The following is a 22983-nucleotide window of genomic DNA, read 5'->3' as shown; positions in this document are numbered from 1 at the left end:
GTTTGTTTTTGATAGCAATAACATCAATTATTATATGTATATTATTATATATAAAATACTTATATATAATTATATATTTAATTTGATATTAATTATTTCACCATTGTACATAATTTATCTTTTTATTATTGACTATTTCACTTTTTGACATATTTCCTTTCTATTTCTTTTTAAACTCCTGACGACGCGTGTGTCACCTATCGACATTTTGTGAACTACGAGATTAATAAATATTAGGCATTATTAGACTTTTTAGGCGAATTATTTTTCCAGATTGCAGAAAACTAAACACCTTAGATACGAGTCTAAAATGTAATGAAAAAAGATTAATTAATTTTTATAAGATAACTTATTAATTTATCTCTTCTCTAAGAACTTTTGACTCTAATTGTATTTTTATTCATTTATTTAAAACTATCAATGATTATTAAAAAATGAGATCGTATAAAGTATGCTTCTTACTTGGTATAAGTGTTTTATTAGGAATAATAAATGGCGTTAGTACACAGGCTGATTGTTTCAATGAAGAATTGTTTTTAAAACCTTTACCAAGTGGTCATATTTATGCTTATTTTCAATTTACAACGTTATGGAAATCATCAAATACACCAAAGTCTTGTATGTAAAGTTTTTATTTATCTTTTATGTCACCTTTGCATGTAAATATAATTTTATACAAATATATTTAAATATAATATATATTTCAGTTCATCACACACACATTTGTTTCCCAGAGGATTAGGTGAAATTATAGGACGTCATAAAATCGATGAATTGCATATTACTTTAACTCAAGGCTTATGGAATTATCAAAAATGGGGCTATCCTTTCTACGATGCTGGTCCCGGAGCTGAGATATATGCTTGGTTTAATAGAAATGTTACCAAGTAAATCAAATTATTTACTTATTATATTTATTATTCTCAGATAAAGTGTTATCATTAATTTATAAAATTGTACTTTTTAATTTTTTTTTCTTGGATAGCATTGATCAAGAATGGAAAGGATTTACTAATGCATTGTCAGGTTTACTTTGCGTCTCTTTAAATTTTGTTGATTTTGCTAACAGTGTATCACCAAAATTTACTTTTCGTCCTCGTGGTGTTGTTAAACAAACACCAATTCTACTCATTTGCGATATTCTTCCTTACCACGGGAAATTGTTTGCACAGAGAATTTAACACCATTTAAGAAATTATTACCATGTGATTCCAAGGTATTGACTTAAAGTATATGTATAATAGTAATAGATATTATTAATAACAAACTTACAGAATGATTTCTATTTTATAGAAAGGTCTAGGAACTCTGTTGAATTCCGCGTACATTCATAATACAAATATCATTCTCTTGGAATACATTTTCGTTCAATATGCACTACTAAAGCATGCACGGATACATTTTTAGAATTACAACTTACAGTTTCATTAATATATGACATATGATAGATACGCAGGTAAGATACTATAAAAACCAAATCACAAGAAAATATTAATCGTTATATTTGTTATTACAGGATTGGTCGATAAGAAAATTTTTTGGAATAGGAATTAAAGGATCATGTCCTCTTGCAATAATAAGTAACATATATGTCGATATATCAAGTAATAATACGCATCATACTTATGAAATAACACCTAAACCAACAATTAAACTTAAAAGCTTACGCGGAGGGCAAGAGAATGATATTGCTGTATATGATATTAGATCGCATTCTGCTGAAGGGATGTTTAATATTGCAGTTAAACATAGTACAACAAAGACTGCAGTCATTAATTATCCTTCTGTTCTTTATGCAAACAGATATATTATAGGTATATACTTGTTTCTATTCATAATTATCGCAATGATTTATAATAGTAATTGTTAGATAAATTAGTATATCTCTAGATATAATTTTTAAAAATACTTTCTTGAAAAGTTTTATTATAATCTCTATTACAAATCATAAAATAATATTTTTATTCATTCTATATTTAATAGGTTCTGGTCAACAGAAAGGTAGTTTAGTAACAAAGATTTATAATAATCACTGGCAGGCGCTTGATATTGTATTATTAGAAACATTCCATGGTATCTATCAATCTATTTGCACACTATTCAAATTACATGTAATGGGAAAAATGTTGTTCCACGTAAGACACTTTTATTGTTTTTTTATTTTAATAATAATTAATGATGATAATAATAATAATAATAATAATAATAATAATAAAATATTATAAAACCTTATTGTTATTTTGTTGTATACAATACTATTAACAAACACATTTTTAACTTTTTTATTGTTATACATTTTTATTATTACATAAATAAAATAATCTTCGTTAGATTATATTTCTAATGAAAAAATCAATTGCAGTAGCACTTCATTACATGCCAGGAAAAGAAAGGATAGTCCATATTATTTAGAATTAATTTTACGCCTACCACCTCATTCAGTTACAAAGTTTTCTATAGAAATTGAATATTTATTTTTAAAATGGCAAGAATATCCACCTGATGCAAATCATGGATTTATATGGGTCCAGCTATTATCACAGCATTGCTACCAATTGCAAGAAATTATACCGCTTTACCTCTTGATGGAAGTATTATATCGTTAAGGTACATATGTGTTTAATCATGTTTTATATATACTCTTTCTCTCTTTTTTTAATGGAATTATTTCTAATATATAACAAAACTTTTATTATTACAATTGACCAAATGCTTATTTCAGCTTTAATGCCTCGCAAGATAATTATCTGGTACAATTAAGAACAGAATCTTTACTTATCAGTCTTCCAACCCCTGATTTTAGCATGCCATACAACGTGATTTGTTAGCATGCACAGCAGTTGCTTTAGCATTTGGACCACTTCATAATATAACAAAGCGATTGGTATTGAAAAATATTGAAAAAGATTGGAGAAATCAAGTATTTTCTTTTATTAGAGAAAAAATTTTTGGATCTAAAGAAAAAAAGGAATGAAGATCGTGCATGTTATTTATTTCTTTTTATATGTATAAAAATATATATTTAACGAAAATAAATAAAGTATTAATAATTTGTTAAGCAATCCTTACGATAAAAAAATATTGTTATTTTAAATGTTATTTTTAATGAATAATTCTAAAAGATTGCCTTTCATTTGTTTTACTAACATTTATTTATAATCTTTTATGTTCAGGATTATCATTGCTCATATTAAAACTTCATAAATATTGTATCCTTTATGCAAATAAGTTGTTTAATGAGAAGCAATAATAGCGTATATAAAGTTTTTAAAAAATAAAACAATCACGTCGATTAAAAAATAAAATATTAAACAAATTTAATAAAAACGTGAGTACCTACACGAGCGATTTCTTCTCCTTTATACCTCGACCTTCTTAATGACCTTTTGCTATTGTTTCATCATAATACTCTACTGTGTCATTCTTTTATCCCTCATATATGCTACGTTCCTGCCTATTGTAATTTTCGCGCTTTACTACTCTTACGATATTTAAAAATCATATACATTCAATCATCTTGGAAATTATGTAATTTCCTAAATTCTTCGCTGTTTCATACTTTCTTGCGCGAAAATTTTATTAAGACTTTGTTTCAAAGACCCTAAGTTTTCTTCTCGTTTTTTGTGATGTTACGCATTTGTAAAAAGATAATGAAGTTACTTTTTCTTCTTTCTTTCCTGTTTTCAAAATTTTCTTCTTGAATAAAAAAGAGATAAAGAATTTAAAAATTTATATATAGTAATATTATTCTCACACTGCTATAAGTGATATAAACTCTTTAAATCATTGCTATAAAAAGTATTATGGAGTCAATGTTAATATAACAAAAAGTAATTTTTAATCATATTTTCATAATGTAAAAACAATAAATATATATTAATTAAAAATATTTAAAATAAAAATATTCTATTATATTTTATGGTGCTGGTCTTAGTACAGGAGAAATTTTGATGCATGTGTTTAAAACGCCACCGATGTGGCATCGGTTTACATGATTTTCATTATCTTCGCTAAAAATACTTTGCATTAACCAATGATTGGTTGAATTTGCAGGATAAATGCAAGCTTTTGAACAAACTTTATTCGGTGATAAAGTAGGTAATGAATTTTCTGCGAGTATAGAATTCATTGGGTCCCGATTTTCATCAGATTTAAATGTCTTCTCAATTTCTTCTTCATCGGATGAACAAAGATCAATAACCATAATTGATTTCTGTTTTACTGAATATGTTATTTCTGTTATTTCATTTGTACTGTCTTTAATGACTGATTTGTTTTCAGAATAATTATTAACAGATGTAACAAATGGTGTATTAGATTGTGTTATTAGCATACTTTCTTCTGTTATCATTTTCTTAACTGGTATTTCTTCCAATGTCTTTAATTTAGTTTTTGATGCAGGTCCAGCCTTTTTATATGATCGTCTCGTAGAAGAATTTCGATGTTTGAGAGAATTTTGTTTATAATCTTCTATTTGTTTTTGATTTAATTTCGTGAGAGTAACAAAGACGGGTCGACAAGCAGCATATAGAATTTGCGATTTTAATCCAAAACTAAAGGAAGAAAAGAAATAATTAATTTATGTCATTTACAATGTATTCATTTCATGTTCATTAAACATTTATGCATTATACACACTTGGTTTCCCTTTTAAAGCATCAGAAAACTTATATTGATGTACATAATCAATTTGTTTATCTCGACTGAATTTATATGTTGTAACCCAATTATCACGTTCATCTTCTTTATCTAACCATTTTGGTCTACACGAACTTGTTACAGGTGGTGCAAGTACATGCCTTTCTATTCTTTCTAATCGTTCTTGTTGTGTTTCTTCAGTCATTGTCTTGGATTTTTGGCTAATATCATACCAGCAGGTGAAGAAAATGGAATCGCTCGAGATTTAGTTAAATTAATTGATCCTCTAACACGAGACGAGGTCCTAGTTGCTATACACGTATTATTAATCGCTTCACTTTTGTTTGACACAGTTACTTCGCCTTCTTTTTCTCTCGAACGTAATTGAAAATATTCTAAAAATTCATTTTGGTCTGTTTCTGGTTGAATGACAGAGAAGTCTGGTGTGTTGGGACGTGAACTGTTGCTTTCGTGATATTGTTGTTCACAACAAATCAGCTCATGTTCCTGAAATATTAGAACAATAAGCTTATAATAATCATTCATAAAAATAATATTTACAGATATTTTAATTAGTATATTGTACCTTCATTTTTTCAAGTCCAACGAATTCTGCGTCACAGTTATCGCAAAGATATATGTCATCGCAAGGTGGTTGAACCATCATAAAAGACTGTGTTTGTTGTTTAGATTTATTAGCAAAATTGGATGTAATTCCATTATGAAAAAGTAACGTTTTCCTTGGATTTTCATTCTTTTTATCATAATTCTGAAAAGAAAGAAATAATAATAATGAACGAAAATAATAATAAGAATAAAGAAAAATAAAAGAAAGATACATACCATATTCTCATTACGGAATGTTACTAAGAGTTTACTAGTACTTTTGTGATATAAACTGGTAGTGGAATCCCAATTATTAACATAGTCTAATTCTTCGTGTGAATATCGTGCAAGAAATGAACAAAAACGTAACAAATATTCACTTTTATGATATGCATAACATCTGAGCACTATTTTCTTTAGACTTGCCATCCAATTCTGTTAAAAACTTACATATAGTTATTTTATTTATCGAATATAATTAAACGTTTTCTTACTTACGTCTGTTAAATTCTTAGGTCGTATTAGAGGATTAGAAAATTTTATTTCTTCAGGCCACCATGCTGGTTTATTTATAACTTCGTTAATATCATGACCTGATGAACACTCAATCATAAATGTTACAAAACTTTCTAATTGTATCTGTAATGTAAGAACAAATTAATATTGAATTTCATTATTATAGAATTAAATTTAAATAAAACATTAACACACCAATGTCATTTTTTCTAAAGAAGTTGGATACCCATCAGCAAATAGAAGTGGAAGATTAGAAACCATAGAACTTTCTTCATGAGAATTTTCACAAACTAATTCTATAGTTTCATTAGCAGATTCCGTCATGTTATCATACATAAGATCTGGGAGGTGATTTTGAGGCAAATCTACCTCGTAAACATCTACTTGAACGCTCGAATACTTCATTTTATATTGAGATTATTAACATCTGTTTATTTCAATAAAAATTAATTACAGGAACAGTATTGTAGAAGGCTGTTTCTTAGCTTTACTATTCTACACACAAAACAAAGAAAGACAATATTTATTATTTATTATAGTAAAACATATGCATACATTTAATTAAATAAAAAATACAAATGTGTGATACAAAAATTAAATAAATAAATTGATTAACAATGATGACCTTTTAACTTATTTTTTAGAGTATATAAACAAATATTTAGCTCTAATGAGATGACAGATATATTGACAATTATTTTATCAATAAAATATAAATGCCTTTACTTAAACGCGAAATAAATAAGAAATGTTTACATAATTATCTATTTTATTTTTACTTTTAAACAGAGATATATATTTTGATGTAACTTTTTTTATCGAGATATATTTTATCACATATTTATTTATTTAAAAAAATGACGAGAAAAAAATGATAATTTCTTAAAAATCGCATGCTACGCAAAATGCCTTCGTTGTAAATCTTTATAAGGCATTTCACATTAAGAGCGAAGGATCACACACAAAATGTTTTCAAATGGAATATATTGTATTTAGATTAACATACATCAGATTGACTACATACGATTGAATTTTTCACACACTTATCTATAGCCATTATCTTGATACATCTCCCATAATATAACTTCAAAAAAGTAAAAGAATCTGCCCACAACACATACCTACTAAAATATATAGGGGTTGTAGTAAACTGTTGGAATGCGATGCTGAAGGTTCCTGCACATTTTAATACAGTTTACAAATATATAGATAGCGTAGTAATAGCTCGGTATATATGGTAGGTTCAATTGCGCAACAAAAAAATATGTGGTGTTATATTATATGAAATTATATATAAAATATTGTAAATTTGATAAGAAATTATTGAGGTGAGTAATACAAACGGGATCGGAAAGAAACTAACTGTCATATGTCTATTTAAAAATGGGAATTTTTTCGACAATATGGCGACCAATTGATAATATATAGGATATCTCATGCCAACTGAAACAGCCTCTGTATCTCCTAAATATACATTAAAAAAATGCAACTGTACCTTTTTATTTTTAATTAAAACTTATATTTTTGACTACAACAATTGTTGTAATTTTTTATGCCCTATATAATATTAACATATCATCTGATATCATTTATCTTTAATCTATCGTTTCTATTTTTAACCGTTTAGAAAATACAATTTGTTCCAATTGGCATGATCCAAAAGCATGATACACCCTGAATATTGACTACGTCACGATTAGCATAATAAATGTGTAAAATAATTTTCTTTAATTACTATACACTCTTAATGAATTTTTGTAACATTATATCATTTTGTAAATGCTATAAAATATTTTGAATATCTAAATGTGTATTCTTATAATGTATTCTTTAATAAATAATATATTAAATAAATAAATACTTATATTATGAAAAAATAAACAAGTATTAATAAATATTAATGTGAAAGAACAGATAATGTAAATAATTCTTTTTTATTTCAAATAATTTCATGAGAATAATATAATGAACAAACATATGATTTGAGAAAATGTGTACTATATGATCATATAAATATAAATTTTTGTAAAATTCTCTATTATATATCATGTTTCTATCAGTTCCTGAGTAATAAATAGTTGTAAATTCTTTTCTATCTGTTTTTAGATATATAATCAATTAAAAAATATACTAGGTGTGTATATATACACATAATTATGATCTATTGTATTAGTGATATCGTAAGATATTTAATATCTTTTTTAATAAACAAAATAAATATAGAAACTTGTTTCAATGCATTTTAGATTCTTATATCTATTAAAAATTAAGGACAAAGAAAAAGAGAAAAGAATTTACTATAATTTATAATACCATTAATAAATATTAATTTTCATCTAACAATTGAACATAATTTTTGTTGTTCAATTGTTGATATTATGCGTGAAAATAATTATAATTCGACAAAATAATCTAGTACAAAATATGTTTTGTGTAGATGAAGTGAAATTGGTTTAGTAGGCTTTAGTATATTATTTGTTTACAATCATTTCTTCTCATTATAATTAAAGATTCTTAATTATTGATATATATATATATTTAAAATATCCTGTGGAGATGAAAATTTCATCAGAGGAATCATTATTTTTGTAAGTAGTATTATTATTACCTTTATATAGCTGCATTTTTGTAATTTATAACTATAATATTTTTCTTTCTTTGTATTATTTTTACAAGTTATGCTTAAGATATATTTAATATTCTTAGTTAAATTAAACTGATTACATTATTGTATACATTTCATAAAATGACTCTAATTATTATCAGCTGTCATTTTTAAAAAAATATTATGAATGAAAATATCATGAAACATGTTGACCTAATAAAACTGAATATTTTTACAACAATGTATTTAAGGATAATCACAAATTCTTAATCTAAAGATGCTAGACATATAAGAAAAATATAAAATATATATTTAATAGTATAATATGTGTGTGTGTGTATGTGAATACAATTAAGCTATGCTTTTTATTTATGTTTAAAAAAAATATTATTTACTTTAATAAACGAAACATAATGAATGTAATTTTTTCCCCCGGTATTGTACACTCACACATATTATAAATGAAATTAAAAAGTCTATAATTTCAGTCATTTTGAAAAATAGATGGTATTAACATATCCAATTTTATAATGAAATAATATATCTCAATCTCCTTCTTTAATAACAATACTGCCAAACATTCTATCAAAGAATTGAATTAAATATGAAACGTTGAAATATCCTAACTTTAAGAAAAATAGGATAATAAAAATGTATACATTTTTTTTTTAAATACATATCAATGGAGTTTCTTAAAAATATGTATAAATAGACTTTTTTGTTTAAAAATATAATATGCATGATTTTATTTGTAATGATTTTATTATATATAAGAAAATAAAACACATGCGCGCACACAAAAGATTGAATTGTTACGTATGATTATTGATGAAAAAAAATTTTTTTCGATTAAATGAAAAACCAGCATATAATTATTTGTTTATAAAATTCTATTAAAGAGTGCATTGTATATATGCATACTTAGGACAGGAGAAGTATTGGTGTATAGTTTTAAAATGTTTTCAAGCCTTGATCAAGTGACAAAATCAGACTAATTGAGACTAATTTATCGAACGCCTTATATAGCAGTCTGATTAAAATACTTATCATATATTAGATGATCAAATTGAAACTACATTATACAGGCACTTCTCCAAAGCTCTTGTGACCTGTTTCACTGGCATGTTGTCGTGCTGCAACTGGTCCATTTAATTTAATATTGCAAACATAGCACATTAATTTAAATTTTGAATGTCTGTATATTGGCGACTAGACTTCACTTCTCTTGCAAGCTCTGCTGCTTCTAACAACATTCTATCATCTTCTGTTGAAAAAATCGTTTGAATGGAACCACCCTAGAAAAAAATAAAATATTTTTAATAAATAAGCTTTTAATAAATCTGCTTTAACAAATAACTAAATTAATGTAATCGAATTTATTTATTATCTACATTTCTTATCTATTATCTACAACTTACATCAAGTGGTTCCAAGTAAAGCGGGTCATAATGTATTCCATCAAATATAAGAAATACTCTTTGAGCGTAATGTTGATCTTCTCCAAACCTGTTTATAATAGCATTGATACTATCAATTACAGCTATCTCCAATCCATAAAATTTCGACAGTATAGATAATTCTATTGCTCCTCCCCACGAATCTGGCTTTAAAATCCATTTGCAATATTCTGCATTAGGTCTACCTAAAAAAGCTTCAGAATATTCCTCTATATCTGAGGCGACGGTATTAGCAATGATTTCTCTCATAAAACTTGAACAACTACTATCAACTTTTCCTATATAACAAAATATATATCTGATTCAAATAAACGTTAAGTGTGTACAACTATAATAAATCTATAATTTAATAATGTATTCTAAGAGTATAACATACCATTAAGAACATAGCCAACACTAGTGAATAAACATGAATTATCTGCCGGTACAACCATTTTCATAAGAACACCAGGTGTATTAAGAAAAGTTTCATCATTAACAATATGAGATCTACCAATTTCAGTTTCTATTTGAACGCCATTAATAACTTGTTTTTCTTCAACAATCAGAGTATCGCCAGAAACTATACCACTGTCCATAATAGTAGCCGATCCATTGTCAAGATTGATCGCTTTAGGTGGAAAACCACCAAGAACGTGAAGAGCATCGACAGAAATACCTGTCACATCGGCTAGCTTCGATTTCAATGCAGCTACTTTATCTTGTGGGACAAGCCCGTTTACAACTTTCTGTCCTGACTTTGTTTTAACCCTTAAAACAAATCCAGCCATGCTTTCAAGCGTTTATTATGATTTAAACGAAAAAAGGGAAGAGAACAAAAATTAAACTTATTGTGACTTTTCTTTCAATCAGCTGCCCCAACCTCCTTTCAAGGAATCAATCATATCATATATGTAGAGTCATACCAATATCATACACTGACTTGGACTTATTATTTATTAGCCATACTCATCATTTCTTTATTTTGATTTTTGATTTGGCCTTTTTTTTTTGGTTACGAAATCACAATAATTCAAAGAGTCTAAAATATGAATTATTAACAAAATCTAATATAGAGCCACAGTACCCGTTATATATTAACATATATATCTATCGTGGTCATGTGATCTCATAATAACCAATTCACCACAATGCATATGTATGTAGCTACGTACATTAAGAATAAACGTTAAGAATAAAGTCGAATTTTAAGGGACTTTAATCGCAAAGCACATTTAGACGCAAAACACATCGATGCTAATTTTGTTTTTTTTCTTTCTCTTTTCCTTTCTTCTTTTTATTCTTTCCGTTTTTTCAATCTTATGCGACTACGTCGCCAACTGCGTCAAACGTTAAAAATTTTCATGAGGCACTCGTCCACATTGCACAAGGTTAATGGTTTGCTCACACTAGGTAGTGCCGATGTAACAAATTTTAAATCGTTGTTGGAGTTCTACGCAATATCATATATCATGGTTTAAATAATTTTTTTTATATATATTACATATGTAATATATAATATATATATGTATATTACATTTGTAAAATTATTTATAAATCGAAGCATTAACATAAAAAATTTCTTTAATAGGTTAGTACTTTGTAAAGAATATGATAATAAATATATTTTTATAGATTCTTTACAAAATATGGTTTCTTTTTGTTTATTATGGTGTTTGCTACATATATGTATAGTAATGTTTAATATATATAAAAGTTTTTTAAAGAGAATTGAAATATTGATAGAAATTAATTTCTTAATTATGTAATTTTAATTCTATCTAAGTTGAGTAATAGTAGAAATTACTGAGAAATTTAACCTAAATAATTTAAACAGTATTAACATTCTCTTTCTCTACCTTACAGTAAGTGTAAGGATGGCACACGATAAGAAAACGTTAGACGTAGTAGATCTCGTGAAAGAGAACGTGAACGTGAAAGAGAAGAGAACGTCGTGATCGACGTCGTTCCAGGAGCCGTTCGAAAGATCGAAAAAAGGATAGAAAACGTTCGAGATCTAGGGAACGTTCACGTGAACGTGATAGATCACGGGACAGAGATCGCGAACGTTCCAGAGAAAGAGATAGATCTCGTGAGAAAGATCGTGATAGATCTAGGGACAGACGGGATGCTAAAGATAGGGAAAAGATGATAAGAAACGTAAGGGAAGTCCAATATTTTCTGTTGAAGAAGAAGCAAAGAAAGAAGTCAAAAATGTTAAAAAGGAAGAAGAAGAAACCGATAGAAATCTAAATTAGCACAGAAAAGAGAACCATTAAGTTTGGAAGAGTTATTGGCTAAAAAAAAAGCAGAGGAAGAAGCACGTGCCAAGCCTAAATTTTTAACTAAACAAGAACGTGTAGCTTTGGCATTAGAAAAACGTCAACAGGAAGTAGAAGTTATAAAGAAGCAACAGGAGGAAGAACGAAAAGCATTTCTCTGGAGGTGAAACCAAGGAAGAGAATGGGATGAGATAGAGAACGGTAGTTTATTAACATTTTATGTTATTTAAAAGCTGACTTTTTTTCTTTTTAATAGACGTAGAGATGCTCAACGTCACGAGAAGAAGAAATAAAAGATAAAGATAAAGAGAAAGAAGTGGAAGCTATTAAAGAACGTTATCTTGGTCTTGTAAAGAAGACGGCGTGTAAGAAGATTGAATGATAGAAAATTTGTTTTTGATTGGGATACATCGGAGGATACATCAGTTGATTACAACATATATACAAAGAAAGACATCAGGTACAATTTTTCGGAAGGGGTAATCTCGCAGGTATTGATATTAAAGCTCAGAAACGTGATCAAAGCAAATTTTATGGTGAACTGTTAGAAAAAAGACGTACAGAAGCGGAGAAAGAACAAGAAAAGTAAGTATATTCATTTAATCGATTATTGTAGCTTTCAAAGTTATACCATAACCAAATATTTTTTATTTTATAGAATGAGACTGAAAAAAGTGAAAAGGAAAGAAGAGAAGCAGAAATGGGATGATCGTCATTGGTCTGAAAAGGCTCTTAATGAAATGACCGAAAGAGATTGGCGTATATTTAGAGAGGATTATAACATTACCATCAAAGGATTCCCGAAAGAAATTTTAGATTATTATTGATAACGTGGGATATAAGGATCTAACGCCTATTCAAAGACAAGCTATTCCCATAGGTCTCCAAATCGTGCTATTATAGGTCGTTTGCTGAAACTGGTTCTGGAAAAACCATTGGATTTTTAATTCCTCTTTTATTATGGTATTACTAGTTTACCTAAAATTGAACAGTATTGAAGAAGCTGATCAAGGACCCTTACAGTATAATTTTGGCACCAACTCGGTATATAATCCACAAAAATATTTTCTATTACATGCACACAAATATGTATTCAAAGATATAGAGTATTATTAAATTTCTTTTATTTTATTAGTGAATTGGCACAACAAATTGAAGAAGAAACTAACAAATTTGGACAACCCTTAGGCATTAGGACTGTTGTAGTAGTGGGTGGTTTGTCTAGAGAAGAACAAGGATTTAGACTACGTATGGGATGTGAGGTAAAAAGAGATAAATTATTAAGAACATTTGATTTTAATTTATATTTTCAAAGATTTTTTTTCATTCTAGATTGTTATCGCCACTCCTGGAAGATTGATAGATGTTTTAGAAAATCGATATTTAGTTTTAAATCAGTGTACATATATTGTATGGATGAAGCTGACAGAATGATAGACATGGGTTTTGAACCAGGTAATTTATATATTAAAATAATTATTTACTGAAAATTGATATGGAAAATAATAATTACATTTATTTCTATAGATGTTCAGAAAATTTTGGAATATATGCCAGTAACAAATTTGAAACCAGATAACGAAGATGCTGAGAATGAAGAAAAACTTTTAGCTAATTACAATACAAAGAAAAAATATAGACAGGTGATTGATTGATATATTTAAATATTACGATAAAATAATATTCATGTAATTGTCTTTTTTAAAACATTTTTAATTTTTTGTTTTTAAATATTTTCTAGACTGTGATGTTTACAGCTACTATGCCTCCAGCAGTGGAACGTTTGGCTAGAACTTATTTAAGACGGCCTGCTGTAGTCTACATCGGTAGCGTTGGTAAACCTACAGAACGAACTGAACAAATAGTTCACATAATGGGTGAAGCTGATAAACGCAAGAAACTTATGGAAATACTTAGCAGAGGTGTCGAGCCACCCGTTATTATATTCGTTAATCAAAAGAAGGGTGCTGATGTACTTGCTAGAGGATTGGAAAAACTTGGGGTAAAATATAATGATTTATTACATGCATATATATATTGTATATATGTATATACAATTACGTGATAAAATATTTTATTTTTAGTATAACGCATGTACTCTTCACGGTGGTAAAGGCCAGGAACAAAGAGAATATGCTCTTGCATCTCTTAAAAGTGGCAGTAAAGATATTTTGGTCGCTACCGATGTTGCTGGACGTGGTATTGATATTAAAGATGTATCTATGGTTATTAATTACGATATGGCCAAAACTATTGAAGGTATGTTAATAAGATATCAATGGCAAATTATAATTGGCAATGTTTACATTTACTAATATAATTAATTGTATTCTTTTATAGATTATACACATCGTATTGGTAGAACAGGACGTGCTGGTAAAGCAGGTCTTGCTATTTCTTTCTGTACAAAAGACGACAGTCATCTATTCTATGATTTAAAACAAACAATTCTTGCAAGTCCAATATCAACGTGTCCACCAGAATTACTTAATCATCCGGATGCTCAACATAAGCCAGGCACAGTTGTTACTAAAAAACGTCGAGAAGAAAAAATTTTGCATAGATAATAATTGACATAAAACGCAGGTTTCTTTCTACTTCTTTAATTAAAAAACTTACTATAAGTTAAATACATTTATAATAATTATATTGTAGGTGTATAACAAGATAAGTAATATTTTACTATATATGATTTATAATATAAAAATATAATTAAAAATTCGTGTCACACAATATAAAAACTTATTAAAATTAGTTACCTACGAACTTTAATACGTCTTGCTTTAATAAAAATTCGACTTTCATATATATATCTTTGCATCTCGAATTGATATCACTGTTCAATTGAGAAAGATTGAAAATGATTAAATATTGATATTACTATACTATAATAAAAGTGTAACAGGCCAACTAGAATAATAAGCTGCCTACGAACATACGAATAATGCAACGCTTTTAAAAAATATAAACGAAGTTTCATCTTTGGTCAATTTCGTGATCGTCAAGGGCAACGGACAATCAAATTTATCATTTGTTTCATCAAAATGAACTCTCTTTGGAATATTATCTATCATCAGTTTCGAATAATCTTTGCCTGACTTGCTTTCCTATTTTTTTCCTTGATTCAGAAGAAAATCTTATTGAAAAGAAGGGAACCATAAATAATAGTTTTTAGATGAGGTTTCATGTTAACGAAACATAGATTTAGATAAAAAGAGGACAAACTCGAAGATTTCAAAAAAGTGTACGCCAAGTTTCGAGATCAGGAAAAAATCGCTTCAACCGTGGATCATATAAACGAAGGAGGTCAAACGGCGGTGTCCAAACCCCGAAAAGCTCGTCGCAAAAAAGCGAGAAGTCTTACCGGAGATTCCAAGGTTTATCTACAATTTATTATCTTAATAGGTTTTTAATTTTAATATCTCACCGAAATAAAACGATATTATAATAATAATAATAGGCAAAAGTCATGGCAAATCTCTGCGGCGAATTTCGTAAGGATATGCAGAAAGGTGTTGCTTCGGTAGGACCACAAGGAGCAACCCTATTACCAGTCTGTTCTATGGCAACGATTCAAAGTCAAAGCGCACCTGCAACGCCAATGCGACCACGATCACTTTATACAGCACACAGTTATCACGCTCAAACTGAGGAAACTAATTTTCAAGTATACAATAAATACATTTAATACATATTTTCATGTTTCCTATTTTTTAATTGTCCAACAATGGTATATGGCTTTTAGCGGTATAGTGAATTTTCCAAGTACTTCGAAACACCACCAGCAGATCAATGGAATGGTATAACAGGAGCAACCACTTATTCGAGTTCAGCAGCTATTTGGAGACAGCCAAGGACTCAAAAATCAATAGCTACTCCATATTACATAGCTGAGGAAGCCTGCGTTTATACGGAAAATTGGAGAGAACATGAAAGCACCGATGCGAGTGCAGGAGGTGCTATTGCAACACCACATGGCACCATTTCTTTGAGACTCCGCAATAGGATTAGAGTTGACATGACAGTGGATCGTGCTGTAAGAGTGATCAATTTTAAGGTGTGTCCATTGTTTTATCCTTATCTTAAATCACAACTCTCATTTTATGATTTTCCTGCATGTATATATTCGTAATTCTATAATTATCCTTACATTAACACTGTATCATAATGATATTATGGTGATAATGGAAAAGAGAATTCATAGACTATTATATATATTTTTTTGTCAATGCAGAATAATATTGTGCTTTCGTTAAGCTGTTCTGGAGCTGCTACTGCATTATTACATCCAAATGGAAGAATATATCAATATGGATCGCGCGTTGAAATTCTAGCTCACGATACCCATGGAAATAATAAGTTAGTTATATCTAAAAAATTATAGAAATAAAAAGAACATTACTATCAAATTTTTATTTCCACCTATACTGTTAGATACGCGAAGATGTGGTACAAGGGTGTCAGTTTTACCTGTGAACAATGTGCTCTTGTATATTTAGTGGATGCAGCAGGAACCAGAACTACTACTGACTCGTTTTCAGATATGAGTCAAGTATAATAGATAACGATCTTGTAAACAAGTAAAGATTGTAATTACATCCGATTACACTTCATTTCGACACCATTTTAGGACTTTTCCTTAAGCGTTTTTTACTCTGGCTCGCGACACGGATCGTCATGCTTGCAAGAAGCAGTAACAGCACTTGGAGCTACTCAATATTGGATGACAGATGAAGGTGTTGAAAACTGGATCATCAACAATGTCAGAATTTCCCAGACCCCAGATGGTCTTGTCAGGTATTTCTATTATTTATATAATAATAAAAAATAAAAATTACTTACCCCTCAGTAATAAATTTATTACAATATTTGACAGAATTGCGCGTAACAGCAATAAATATCAACTACGAACGTCGCCTAGCAATGGAACAGCGTCCCTGACAACACCCTTTTTACATTGCACAGCATCATTGGGCCAAACATCTCATTTATTTGTACGTCGAGGAGAGCGGCGCATGCATTATGATGGAACAAGTTTCATTGTACGCAATGCAGGACACAGTGCTGGATTTGACGACAATGACCAGTTGAAAGTCTACTGAAAAGTTCAAATATCAATTAGATATTGCAATAAGATTATTTTTTTTAATTAAAAGTATGTGTATATGTGCATAAGAGCAAGTTTAAGAGGCATAGTCAACAATTGAATATATTTATCATTCAAAGCAGTTTTCAACAAATGACAACATTGAAAGAGATTTTATAATAAAAAAGCAATGTACTTTTTTTATATACGCAAACTATGTATATACATCTTATACGTGTGTATGTATATTAGTGTATACAATTATAATAATTCTATAAAAAAAGATCAAACCAAAAAGACCAAAAGTTATCGATTTTTATAAATTTAAAAATTTAAATAAATTGCATTCCCAATATATGTTTAGGAATTTAATTTAATTGCTTTAATGTCCAAAGACAATAGCGTATGAGAGATTATTTTTTAAAAATATGAAATCTTGTAATATTTAAGCAGAAACTACAAAAAATTGTTAAATTTATAATAATTAAGGATTTTCTGCAAGTCATGTTCTTTACTGGTATTTTGTGTGCTTATTAATAAATGTATAAAAATCTACATATTGTGTCTTGTTTTAATAAATGATTTAATGTAATCATATATTTCTTATTTCGATATTTAAAGGATTACATTTAAAAACTAAATGAATTTTATATAATATTGAAATAATAAACACTATATAACAGTTCATTTTTGACAATATCGTAAAAATTATATTGAACTAATTAGTTTAAAATAATATAATTTAAAATAACTAATAAACTCTATTTTTTTGTTAATTTTGATTTAGACCATTTTCATAATTATGGGCACATATATATATGATAATAAATTATTTCTAAGATCATTTAGAAAGAGAGAGTAAGATAAGAATCATTTCTGACTAAAATAATAAAAAAAAAAAATAATGAAAGATATAGATAATAAAATAATAATATAAACTCACGGTTAATTAAGTTGGTCACTTTACAAAGATCTTTATTTTAATTACATCTTTTTCAAGCTTCACTTTGATCCATTTCTTTATCGTATTGTTTATTTCTACTTAAATTATAAATTTCATCTACAATTTCAGAAGCAACCTTAGAATTAAATAAATTTAAACTTGGACTATTTTTATTATCGCTAATTGCTTCGGATTTCTTCTGTTGATAAGCTTTGCTAAATTTATTTATTTTTTCAAATATCAGATCTTTTTCAACAACATCTGTAATAGCTGATGAAACTGAATAATTATTGTGATAACAATATTTCTTTCTAAGGCTTTTTTCAAAGCTAATCTATAAATAAGAAATAATTAATAAGCTATAAGTACATAACTTAGGCTTAACAAATCTGATTTTTTTAAAACCACATTCATTTACGTGTATATATACCTCTTGTTCAAAAAGACAATGTATAAAAGCATTATTGACAATAAGTTTGCTTAATATGTAATTGGCATCATGATGTTCTCCCTCCCTAATTTCATTATGCAATTCCAAGATCATTTGCCATTCTCTTTGCGTAACCCTAATTTTAAATTGACAACATGGCATTTTAAAATATATTCCATATAAGAGGTATAATCCACAAATGCGATCTTTGAATGTACCGAAAAACAAATATTCTTTAACTAAATGTAATGTCTCCTCACAAAACTCCATTAATTCAACCATACGTTCTTTTCCTCTGTAAAATGAATTAGTAGATTAATTAAATATATACTCTTGGTAACGTACTAAATATATATTACAATATGATATCTATTTTAAATTACAAAAAGTTCATTTAAACTTACTTAAATATTAAACTAAATTTGGAATCTTTCCAAATATCACAAAAACTTTTAAATCTTATATCGCTTACTTTATTAAAACGTTCGATTAATGTTGCACAATCTTTTTCAAAACCAGCGGTTATATTAAAAGGTTTGTTCATAGTTCTATTTTATCTAATTTAATTATAAAATTTCACTAATTGCTTTTTATAAAAGATTATAAAAACGATGAAATTATTAATACTGAATGATAAACTAACGAAGCTATATACAAGGAGGACGATTGAGATACGCGTTTTCGTCGAATTTGTATTGTTGAAAATAACTAAATATCGAGTACGATAATTCTCCACAAGGGCGGCGGTGGTGTTCAGAAGTACAGATTTAAGTACGTGTGATGTTGTAAATAAACAAATAAAACAAATAGTTCTCTTTGATGTTTTTGTTGCATTTTACATGCAGTATTATTCATTTTTATATTAATTGAGTTAAAGATAAATTGATTCCATTTCACAATTTTTTTACAGATATATAAGATGATTTATTTGAAAAATAGGTTCAAGCGAATCGACGCGCTCTTTAGTGGCAATAGAAATCATCCTCTCATTGTGTATATCGTAGCCACATTTATAACACTACGATCGTTCTCCTTGTATATAGGCTTCGTGGATAAACTAAAATAGCTGGGACAAGGACAATATTATTTCAAAAGATAGGCTAACTTGTTATACGTTTCTTTATCGAAGCAAACGCCATCTGCAATATTTTATATAAAATAAAATTTAAGCGCAACTTTTAAATTCTTTTGAATAATATGTTATTATTTTGGACATATTTAATTTATAATCTGTGACAATAGTCACATCGTTTTCTCGATTAGGATTATTTAATAATATAAAACTTAAAGAATATATTTATTATTGTGACTTGATTTATCATAAATACGATTTTGTAATAGCGCTACTTATTGAGGTCTTCCTTCGATCAAGTTAATGTCATAAAGAAGAACGTATGGTTGATCTGGTGTACTGTTTGAAAAGAATTAAATGAGAGAAAATGTTTGATTACTCTTTGTGTATCTAAAATACAATTATTTATTATTGTATTATTTTATTTGCATACATTTAAACAATGGCTTTGCGTGCATGCATTGGTAAACATTCGTTAAGTGGTTTATTTAATCGATTATATAAGGTTAGTCTTTTTAAAAGATATTCATTTTTTTATCTATTAGAATAGAATAGTAAAATATACATATATATTAGAGATGATTGTATTTTTCTTAATGACCATATTTAGAAATTGTTATACTTAGAATTGAAATTCTATTCATATTGATTGTTTTATTCTAACTGAACTATATATTCTCAATGATTGTGACCTAACAATTAATGATTTTAATCATAGATATCAAAAACCGTTAATGGCGTACAGGTAGCACATATTAGTGGAAAACTTAATCGAATCCAACGTATTCGACCACCACCTTTTCCTTATCGAAAGAAAAGATATACATCCTTTCAGTTATTTGAACCTACTATAGAAAGATACGATGAAAACAGTAAAATTATTGTTGTCGAAGGGCCTATTGCTGCTGGAAAAGATAAATTTGCTAGAGAATTAGCAAAAGAGCTTGAGATGGGATATATGCCAGCTCCGTCATTTGATTTAATATATAAAAACGCTTACGGTTTTGATTTGAGATCGTACAATCCACAATTACCAAAAAGATTAAGATTCATTGATGAGAAAACATTTTTAACTAATCCAAAGCACCCTAATATAGCAGCATTTCAAATTACCTATTATTTATTAAAATTGAATGCTTATTTAGAATCATTGTTACATTTGCTATCAACTGGAGAAGGAGTAGTGCTTAATCGTTGTGTATATTCTGATTTTGTATTTATGGAAGCTATGTACAAATCGGGATATATTAATCGTGAATGTCGTCGTTGCTACAAAAAGATTGTAGAGTCAACTATTGGAAACTGTAAGAGACCTAGTTTGGTTATTTATTTGGACATTCCAGTCGATGTTGTTAAGGTAAATATATTATCATTATATATTTAAATAATTTATTTAACTTCTAATTCTCAGTATTGGATATATTTACAAAATACTAATATGTATGATAATTAAATTTACCTTAATATTATAAAGGAAAAAATACAGAAAAGAGCTTTACCTTACGAAGCAAGTTCGGAAGTTTTAACAACAAAATATCTTACCGATATAGAAACTACGTATAAAGAACAATATTTACCAAATATCTCTGATCATTCATATTTATTAATGTATGACTGGACAAATGGTGGTAATATTGAAGATGTAATTGACGATATAGAAAAGATAGAATTTGAGTTTGATATAAAAAATCCAGACAGAGAAAAAGATTGGACTTTTTTAAATCTAAGTGATTTGGAAGAGAAAAGACAGTTATATGACCATGTCAACAGACCTTATATCATAGCAGAATCTGCACGACTACTTCATGAATTTCCTGAAATGTTTCATAGGGGTGAAGATGCAGAAAGACTAAATGATTTAATAAGCTCGGTAAATATATAACTTATTACATCTATCTAATAAATATTTTTCGAAATTTTATATCATAATCAAATTATACGAAAGATAATAATTTTACTAACTTGTACGACATTTTTAATGTAGCAAATTATTCATTTCGTTGCATAACACTTCTTAACTCTTTTTTGTAAAAATATTATTTTTTTATAATGATTAAATTGTTTCTTTTTTTATAGTCCCCTGGTGGTGAATATGCAGAAGGATATAATCCTAGTATGGGTGACAAAGTTTTATGGAAGACCAACTTTGAATGTGCTCCTTATATACCTGTTGTGATATCCAATAAGGATCTGTAAGTGACTAAATAAATGTAGACATATAAATGAAAATAATTATTTTAAATTAGATATATACCTATATATATATATATATATATATATATGTCAATTTTTTGTAGTAAAAAACCAAATTAAATAGGTAGTGATCTATAAAATGAGCTTGAATATGAGCTTAAATATGAAAATAAATATCTACAAACTTATACTTTGTCCTTGCGTTTAAATAATGCTTGATTGCAATTATTATAAGTTTTATTTTAGCCAGAAAGAAAAAGAGAGAGAAAGGGAGAGAGAGAGAGTTATTATAATTTATATATATTTATAAACATATAAATATTCTTATGTATATTTATATATAACATACATACTTATGTATTGTAGAATTTATGATGTTATTAATACAATTCATTCTTATTACATTAACATATGTATGCATGTATACATACTTACACGCATATAAAATAAACGAATTTCTTCATCTTTCTCTCTCTCTTCCTCTCTATCTTCTCCTGTACATATATATTGCTCAGAAAATTCCATTGAATATTTGTAATACAAATAAATCGTACATTCACATATATAAGAACAAAAAATTGTACCTTTAATTGTGCAGTAATATTTCTTGTTGCTGTCATAATCATAACACGCGAATTATTTTATCAGCAGTAACTCTCATATGAAAAATATTAACACATTTGCATTATTCTATGCATATTTATACATAACGTACACATTCAAACATTTATAATTATTATTATATATAATAGTATATTAATAATTTCGTTTTCTAATGAAAAACATTAATTAAAATCAGAATATATAAACAGGTACATATCAAATAGATTTTGTTCAAACAGTGACCATATAATAATATTTATTTGTTATTCTATATGTTATTCCGGTTTTGTTAATCTAAAAGTTAATATTAAAAATTTTATATGTAAAATATATGGTGTATCGCGGAATGTAATGGTAAGTTTCAACTTAAATAAATATAATAAGGATTAATTATTTGATAAAGTTCTTAACACTTTGCCGTCCGGCGACACCACAGTGGTGACGTGCGCAAACTGGTGGCCAACGGCCGGCGACACCACAGTGGTGTTGTGAGCAAAGTATCGCTCGGGGTCGGAGACAACACTTAAGTGTCTTTAGCTTTCTGCTGGTGTTCGAAACGATCGCATTTTATTT

General features: G+C 27.8%; 7 protein-coding genes across 7 annotated transcripts; 4 read left to right on the top strand and 3 right to left on the bottom strand.

The window, feature by feature from the left end:
- The first annotated feature begins 200 nt into the window (after positions 1-200).
- On the top strand, positions 201-2974 carry LOC122522524 (GPI transamidase component PIG-T). The gene is given in 14 exon segments (XM_043643719.1): positions 201-622; positions 708-887; positions 986-1110; positions 1113-1216; positions 1294-1336; positions 1339-1440; positions 1497-1814; positions 1984-2061; positions 2064-2135; positions 2363-2392; positions 2395-2514; positions 2517-2607; positions 2723-2823; positions 2826-2974. Coding segments are annotated over 14 exon segments (1701 nt in total). The 5' UTR covers positions 201-434.
- A 915-nt stretch (positions 2975-3889) lies between these two features.
- On the bottom strand, positions 3890-7032 carry LOC122522525. Its single transcript, XM_043643720.1, is given in 8 exon segments — positions 3890-4553; positions 4635-4857; positions 4860-5145; positions 5225-5407; positions 5482-5679; positions 5743-5883; positions 5956-6255; positions 6785-7032. Coding segments are annotated over 7 exon segments (1878 nt in total). The 5' UTR covers positions 6166-6255; positions 6785-7032; the 3' UTR covers positions 3890-3916.
- Positions 7033-9237: 2205 nt separating this feature from the next.
- On the bottom strand, positions 9238-11193 carry LOC122522483 (ubiquitin thioesterase OTU1). The gene is given in 4 exon segments (XM_043643656.1): positions 9238-9555; positions 9558-9660; positions 9784-10100; positions 10199-11193. Coding segments are annotated over 4 exon segments (927 nt in total). The 5' UTR covers positions 10593-11193; the 3' UTR covers positions 9238-9442.
- Positions 11194-11678: 485 nt separating this feature from the next.
- On the top strand, positions 11679-14668 carry LOC122522523 (probable ATP-dependent RNA helicase DDX23). The gene is given in 18 exon segments (XM_043643718.1): positions 11679-11697; positions 11700-11741; positions 11744-11941; positions 11944-12050; positions 12053-12304; positions 12346-12440; positions 12442-12518; positions 12521-12668; positions 12742-12901; positions 12903-12971; positions 12973-13127; positions 13219-13345; positions 13416-13491; positions 13494-13538; positions 13611-13726; positions 13825-14085; positions 14168-14342; positions 14424-14668. Coding segments are annotated over 18 exon segments (2349 nt in total). The 3' UTR covers positions 14651-14668.
- A 707-nt stretch (positions 14669-15375) lies between these two features.
- On the top strand, positions 15376-17402 carry LOC122522485. Its single transcript, XM_043643658.1, has 5 exons — positions 15376-15460; positions 15544-15750; positions 15829-16140; positions 16714-16880; positions 16960-17402. Exons 2-5 carry the CDS (start codon positions 15553-15555, stop codon positions 17183-17185), a joined length of 903 nt encoding a protein of 300 aa, XP_043499593.1. The 5' UTR covers positions 15376-15460; positions 15544-15552; the 3' UTR covers positions 17186-17402.
- Positions 17403-18118: 716 nt separating this feature from the next.
- LOC122522493 (snRNA-activating protein complex subunit 1) lies at positions 18119-19622 on the bottom strand. The gene is made up of 3 exons (XM_043643670.1): positions 18947-19622; positions 18543-18837; positions 18119-18446 (listed from the first exon to the last, which is right to left on the bottom strand). The coding sequence occupies exons 1-3, from the start codon at positions 19084-19086 to the stop codon at positions 18165-18167; spliced, it is 717 nt and encodes a 238-aa protein (XP_043499605.1). The 5' UTR covers positions 19087-19622; the 3' UTR covers positions 18119-18164.
- A 151-nt stretch (positions 19623-19773) lies between these two features.
- LOC122522468 (NADH dehydrogenase [ubiquinone] 1 alpha subcomplex subunit 10, mitochondrial) lies at positions 19774-21995 on the top strand. The gene is made up of 4 exons (XM_043643637.1): positions 19774-20119; positions 20333-20971; positions 21089-21484; positions 21691-21995. Exons 1-4 carry the CDS (start codon positions 20057-20059, stop codon positions 21808-21810), a joined length of 1218 nt encoding a protein of 405 aa, XP_043499572.1. The 5' UTR covers positions 19774-20056; the 3' UTR covers positions 21811-21995.
- Positions 21996-22983: the final 988 nt, after the last annotated feature.

This window comes from Polistes fuscatus, unplaced genomic scaffold (assembly GCF_010416935.1).
Source record: "Polistes fuscatus isolate 324 unplaced genomic scaffold, CU_Pfus_HIC Scaffold5, whole genome shotgun sequence".
Classification (NCBI taxonomy): Eukaryota; Metazoa; Arthropoda; class Insecta; order Hymenoptera; family Vespidae; genus Polistes; species Polistes fuscatus.
The sequence above is the reverse complement of the archived record's forward strand: the minus strand, read 5'-3'. Positions and strand labels throughout refer to the sequence as shown.